The sequence below is a fragment of the Pteropus alecto genome, unplaced genomic scaffold, assembly GCF_000325575.1.
Source record: "Pteropus alecto unplaced genomic scaffold, ASM32557v1 scaffold50, whole genome shotgun sequence".
NCBI classification, from domain to species: domain Eukaryota; kingdom Metazoa; phylum Chordata; class Mammalia; order Chiroptera; family Pteropodidae; genus Pteropus; species Pteropus alecto.
The window spans coordinates 13,464,020-13,470,918 of NW_006431918.1; the positions used below are offsets into that span (position 1 = coordinate 13,464,020).

The 6,899-nt window shown below is 48.4% G+C and overlaps 1 protein-coding gene across 1 annotated transcript in view; it reads right to left on the reverse strand.

Moving 5' to 3' along the window:
* Positions 1-1,689: 1,689 nt before the first annotated feature.
* CTSB (cathepsin B) overlaps positions 1,690-6,899 on the reverse strand; it is a 13,048-nt gene continuing 7,838 nt past the window's right edge. The window contains exons 5-10 of the mRNA XM_025042968.1: positions 6,611-6,729; positions 5,634-5,719; positions 5,180-5,326; positions 4,503-4,619; positions 3,103-3,231; positions 1,690-2,632 (exon numbers count right to left, since the gene is read on the reverse strand). Coding sequence (XP_024898736.1) covers positions 2,547-2,632; positions 3,103-3,231; positions 4,503-4,619; positions 5,180-5,326; positions 5,634-5,719; positions 6,611-6,729 — 684 coding nt within the window. The 3' untranslated portion in view covers positions 1,690-2,546. The remainder of the gene's footprint in view (positions 2,633-3,102; positions 3,232-4,502; positions 4,620-5,179; positions 5,327-5,633; positions 5,720-6,610; positions 6,730-6,899) is intronic.

Consider the following 6,899-nt stretch of genomic DNA (forward strand, 5'->3'; position numbering starts at 1 on the left):
ATTCCAGGGTAGGTTGTTAAAAATTTGTTGTGTTGAAACCTTAGTTCTGCTTAAGTCCATGTAGGACACAAGACAACCTGGTAGAGGGCCTCAGTCTGAGGTGGACATACTAGAAGCATCTTTCTGGCCCAGTCGTGACCTGTGGAACTTGCTGAGCTTTTGTGGGTTTAGGGGATCTCAGGTCCCTCCCAACTATAAGCTACATGATTTTTATTATCACTGACTTGTGCAAAGTTCTTAGACCTCATGTCCACCACTAAGTTCTTTGGATGATCATTTCCGTTCTAAACGTTTCTCTACTAAAGTTGCCAGATAAAATGGCAATTTTATTGAAGACAAAACTCAGTTAAACTTGGATTTCAGATAACCTATTTTTTTTAGTATAATTATGTCTCAAGTATTTCATGGGACATAGTTATCTGAAATTCAAATCAAATTGGGCATCCTATATTTTTATTTGCTAAATCTGGCAACCCCACCCTCTAAACCACAATTTAATCAAATGCTTAGCGTCCCTGGCATCATCTACTTGATTACTACTTATAGTGGAATATTTTAAGTTTTCCTCAGAGGAGCAGCTGAGGTGATTAGGGTAATGATCAGTGGGGTAATCTGAGGGTTATTAATGTATTGATATTGATCCCAATCATAAACTTTGTTTTGTTTTCTTACAAAGACACCTTAGACCAAATGTGAAGATGCCCCTCAGTTTGTTTTGTTACCACATTTAGCATCTCTGCTGGCTTCTGAGTAAGGATGGAGTTGCAGGCGGGGACATGGTAGAGATGGGGGAAAGCAGTATGGAAATGGAATTATTCATCTGTTTGGGAGTGGGTGGAACGTCAGAATTTCATTGAGTTTATGAATATATTCTAATTGAATTTTCAATAATAATGTGATTCTGAATTTGTGTCTTTGGTAACCCTTGTTAAACATTTCGTAAGTGCTAGGACGAGTTTCACAAATTTTTCCTACAATGTTCACCAGGTATTTAAGAGCTTATTTGAGGTAGCTTCTGATTCTGAGTCACATCAGAAGTCAAACTGAGAATGCTTTTGGGAAGAGCTAGTCCAACTGTCAGGTGGGGAAGGAAATAACTGAGGTATTGATAAGCCAGTAGGATGGGTGCCGATCCTTCTAGTTTCCTGTTTCAAGAACCGGTGTACCTCATCGCTTATGATTTTTAACTAGGACTATGCAAAGGAATAGTTAACCAGCAATGTAAACTGAAGAGTCATAGGGAACTCTCAAAATACCACACAGGCTCTGCATCCACTCCATTCCCACACTGGAGGGTTCCAGGGGAAGCTGGTCCTCCAGCAGGACACCTGGGTTATGACCTCACTGATACACCATGCCTATATAAATCCTCAGGTTACTACTGAATCGTCATTTGTAAAAGAAAAAAAAAAAAAATCAAGTACAACTATGTCCTGAGCTCTTTAAGCAGGGTCAGAGCTGAAGGCTTGGGGCACGTTGGGGATGATGTACGAGAAAGGTTGATGAGAATGACAAAAAGTGGCTGGGGCAGTGAGAAGCTAAAATTAGGTATTTATTTTCTACCCGAGGCAAGGAAGCCCTGGTTAGTCTCCAAGCGCACCCAGGTCCATGGTCCGGGGGTATAAGGATGCATAGCAGCTTCAAGTCTACAGTGACAAGTGATCTTTGAGGTCCCACCAGAACACAGACTTCACATGAAGGAGAAACCTTTTATTGGCAGTTATTGTTAAATTAATGGTGAGGCCATGATTTTTGAACAGCAAAAACTGGTTTCTTCTAAACTAGTGGTATTAGAGGTCGGTAGGTCAGTCAGATCACAGCCACCCAGTTACCAGTACAGCTCTTCCAACTATCAGACTCTTTCACTCACATGATCAGCTGAGGTGCACAAAAAAAAAAAAAAAAAAAAAAAATACAACTTCTATTAAAAAATAATCATGCTAAGGATAAGACCAGAGGGTTAGCAACATGAGAAAGCTCAATAGATGCAGGGGCCCTGGAGGAATGTGGCTTTCTCCAAACGGCTAGCCCCACTATTTCTCTCCTCAGCCTATTTCCCAATCTAGAAAGCTACTGCTGATGGGTGGGAAGCTGTCTTGTTAGGAACTGCACCTTTCATTCCTTTGGAAAACCTACAAACCCTTTAGGTCTGTCATGCTCCCTGGTGATGCACGGATGGGGAAGGAGGTGAAGGATGTGGAGACAGTGGCAGCGAGAGCCAGAGCAGCACTAGTCTACAGGAGAAGGACTTGCTTTGCTTGCAGCGGTGGCTTACGTGGTCTAAGTGCATTGTGATAGCAGTCCACTGAACAGGCTGGGAGGTAGCCAGGCCTTACATGTGTCTCAGAAGACGGCTTTCATGGTAGACACGAGGTTTGGCCCAATCCAGTCCTTCAGGCCCTATCTAAAACCTCTTGTATCCTATTTGAACTCAAATAATAAAAGATATTCTTATCCCTCATCTGATCCCCAGCCCCACTGCCTATATTTGGGGGAAAAATGCTCCAGGGCTGGCAATACGGGTCCACAGCAGATTAGATTCTTTTTCAGTACTGCTCAGTGCATGGGAGTCCAGCCACAATTTCCGATTCAATTCCACAGTGATCCTGTCCTCTGAGGATTTTAAAAAAGCCTAGAAAGCAAAAGTAAAGATGCCTTTAAAGTGTGCTTTGGGCAACATATTCGGACTCATCTCTTAAAAAACCCAGGAGCAGACAAGTCAGCCCCCAGACAGACATCAAACCAGCACCAAGGTGCTCTATCAGCTTCTATCGTTTGCCCGGCAGCCCAGCTCCACGTCATGAGGCCTCTGGATGCCACTTGCATTCAACTCTGATTTGTCACTGCACCTGGTACATGGGGGAACTGGCGGGCACAAGCAAGCTGAAGCTGAGTCCTGGTCCCTACCACCTCTCAGGATCAGAGGCTGCCTTTGTGGCAGAAGGAAATAGCTTGCTAGTACCCGAACACCTGGAAGGTCACAGTGAAGCCCAAGGCCTAGGGTTTAGAGCTGTGCAGTGGGTAGAGCAGAGGAAAACAAGATGGCAACCATGTTCTGGCTTGTAACATCCCACTCTTGGCAGGAAGGGAAAAGTCACTCACCACTGTCGCCCCAGTCAGTGTTCCAGGAGTTGCCAACCAGCCAGTAGGGGGTGCCATCCTCCACTCCCCAGCCCAGGATGCGGACTGCATGGCCTCCCATCATTTCTCCAGTGACATGTTGGTACACTCCTGAGAAAGAAAAAACCCATTCAGGTAGAGACCAAGCCACCGCCCCATCTCCCACAGCATCCCTCCAACTGAGCTGGCTATGCCATCAGGACAAACAAGGCCCATAGGGCCCACAGCTCTACCACAAGGAGAGGACATGCCCATTTTCAGACGGGGTTCTATAGAACCCTAGCTTTCTGTCAAGTGCCAAGCGTTCCCGCAACATTAAGGCATTATTTATATATATATATTTGAAAGCCTAAAAACACTTAAATATTCAAATGGAGTAAATATTAAAATGGAATCCAACAAAACATGCTCATTGGTTGCTTTTAAAATTCTAATTTAAGATATAAATTTAATTTTAAAATACCAATTATTTGTTTTACATACTGAGACTCCATGTAAAGATTTGTCAAAAGCGTTCTGTGGCTGAAAGAGTTAAGCTACTGCTGTGGGGTCACTGTGGAAAGGATGCAGGAGAGGCTGAGTTGGTGGCAGCCAATGTTGATGGATGGAGAGATACTGGCTAACATGCTCGTTCAGAGGGCTGGCTAGCTAGCCTATCCCCCTTGTAGATGAATCACTGTCAAACTGGAAATGCATCTTTTTATAATATAGGTGGGGACTATGCTAAGAACTGCCAGCCTTCTATATTTTTATTGCCAGAATCATCTTCCTTTCCAATCATTGCTTTTTAAAGATTTGAGAGCTTTGGAGTTTTCAATCTAGCAAAAAAATGAGACAGAAGCAGTCAGCACTGACTTCATCTGGGATGGGGGGTCTCTAAGACAGTTCTCGGGCCAGAGACCATCCAGTTCCCTGGTCTGAATCCCCTCAGCATCGCAAACAGCAGGTGCTCCCTGTATCCTCAACCACTGAGTGGGAGGCATGATGCCAGGACTTTGCCAAGACAAAGATGAATAAAGAGGGTCACTCAGTCCAGACACACAACACCTAAACTTACACCGTGATGGACACTGATAAGGCAATGAAGGCGGACAGAGGCAGGAGCAAACAGCTCCAGGGAGGTGAGGAAAGGCTTCCCTGAGGAGATATCTGAGCTAGCTATTAAGGAATGAAAAGGAATGAGCAGGAACTGGCCATACAGAAACACTCTGCACGAGGAATCTAGACTAGCATGTGCAGAAGAGGCCAACGGGAGCAAGAGGCCAGAGCAGGGTCAGCTGGTGAGGGGTCTGCAGAGCCAGGCAAGGGGAGGCCTGCCACTGCACTTCTGGACACCCTGTCTGCAGCGCCCCACCCTGCCCCAATCAGGGGTCAGTACACACCTGACTTGTACAGCAGGAAGTCCGAATACACGGAGAAGGCCGCTTCCACTGGGCCGTTTTTGTAGATCTCTGCCATGATCTCCGTCTCGCTACTGGGGACGCTGTAGGAACTGCATCCTGGCAAATGAAGCAGCCCAGGGGGGTGAGCCACATCTGCAGCTCCACCGGCCAATTATTCACTGATTTATGGGGAGCCGCCAGGTACAGACTGAGCATCTAAGGGGCTTGCCCAGCCTTGGAAGTGGGGTGGCGGTCAGGGGAGGCTCCCTGAGGGAGAAGCAATTGCACTGGATCTGGAAGCGGAGAAGCAGGAGAGCATGGCCTGCGGTGGAAGGGGTGTGAGCATGAGACCCTGGAGGAGGGCAGACTGGGACCCAGGAGGACTAGGCCAGGTCACCCCCTGTAAAATAAGGAGTTTGGTCCTTTCCAAACTCTGACTCTGATGGTCTGCGACTCTAAGACAACCTTCCTGAGGCTGAATTCAGAGTGGAGACAGGCGGAAATCATTACAGACAGGCAAGAGGGGCTTTAACGCCCTTCCTGCTCATTCTGGTTCTGGATCTTAGAGTCAAAGGGAGAGGGCGAGGGAACCCTTCCTGATGCTAAGACTCAGGTGCCCTGGCTTTTCCCTGTGGCTTGGTAAGGCCATCAGTGGGTCTCTGGCCCAGAGTGCTTACCAAAGTGTTTGTCTTCCTTGTAGGATGGGGTGTAGCCAGCCTCACAAATCCTACTGCACTTGGGGGTGCTGCCCCCCTCTCCCGTGCACGGGGGCCGGGAGCCATTCACGTGGTGCTCGCAGGGAGGGATGGAGTAGGGTCTGCAGCCTGGGAGGACAAGTAGAAAGGAGAATGTCAGCCAACCGTCCCTACGGAGCCCCCTGGAGGCCAGAAGAAATTGGGGTGATGACTAGCGGGAACAGTAGTTACCCTGAAGTCTACAACCTAAGACTGTTCTTCCACCTGTTGCTAAGTCTGCCGTGGAGAGGCCTGGGTTATCTTTCTACTCTATTTTTCAGCCCAGCACTCTTGATCTCAATCCTCAACCTTCGCTTTATAATGGAAAATGAAACCATGATGATTCATTGCTTATAAAATCCATCTGGTCAGATGGGGGCTGAGGGCAGACACTCACCTACATGGGAGTCATAGAGGCCACCGGAAACCAGGCCTTTTTTTGTCCAGAAGTTCCAAGCTCCAGAAGGAAAGCCCCCATTGCAGCTAAGAAAAGAGCCATTCATTAAAGTCATCGTGAGAGAGGTGCCAGCTGTTCCACAATGCTGCCTGGCAGGCCCACCACTGCCTTCAGCAACTGGCCCAACGGACTTCCATATCCCAGCAGACCCCCTGCTCTTCCTCCCCCGGACAATCTCTTCTTCCAGGGAATTGCCCAAGCTCCCCCTCCCCACCTCACCCAGCCTCCGAGGTCCTCAGTGAGACAGGAGGACGCTCACACTCACATCTACGCTGAACCGGGTCGTTTCCTCTCTAGAACAGGGATGCTCAACCAGGCAGCACACACGAAAACACCAGTGATGCTGGCTTAACTGGGGCGGGGTAAAGCCTGGGCATGCTTTTTCTTTTTCTTTTTTTTTTGACCTTCCAGGTATTCCTAATCTGTAGCCATGGCTGGGAACCACTGTTGTAGAACCAAGACCAGAGTGGGCAGAAGGCAGCAGCCCAGGTGGCAGGGGTTTATTCCTATGAGGCTAATGTGGGGATGCATCGTTCTTCATTACAGATAAGGAAACAGACCCTGAGGCTATTACATTTTGTTGAGCAGGAAAAGGGAACGAGGATGACAAAAACCAGACCTGAGATGAGAAATTTAACCATGTACCCTGAGATCACCTGTTCTGCCCAGACCCCACCACCCACAGCCAGCTCTGTGGGGCCAGACTGGTTTTAAGCACATCTCAGAAAGCAGCAGTCACACTGGGGCCTGCTTCGAGTGACTCCACAAAGGACCACCATTCATCCTGAAGGAGTGCCACTCCAGTCCCAGGGAGCCCTCAGTCACCACGCACCTGAGGAGGCCCTGGCCCAGGTACCCCTCGTACTATTCCCAGGGGCCTGGGCTCCTGAGGTGGCGGGGTGCAGCCTCAGACTCACCCTTCCCCACACTGGAAACCACAGCAGGTAAGCAGGTCCTCAGCAGACACCTCCACGTTGACGTTCCCATTGGTAAGAATGCAGATCCGGTCAGAAATGGCTTCCACAGCCCCAAATGCCTGCAGGAACAAGCCCCGCCCAGGTGAGCCCCACTCCTGGACTGTGGGGCTTCCAGACACCTTAGAGGATCATAGTGGGCACCTCAGACCTTCGTGGTGGCTAGTGTCTCCCAACATCAGACGAGGGTCCTGGCACTCCAGTTTAGCTTTAAATCAAGAGACCCATCCTC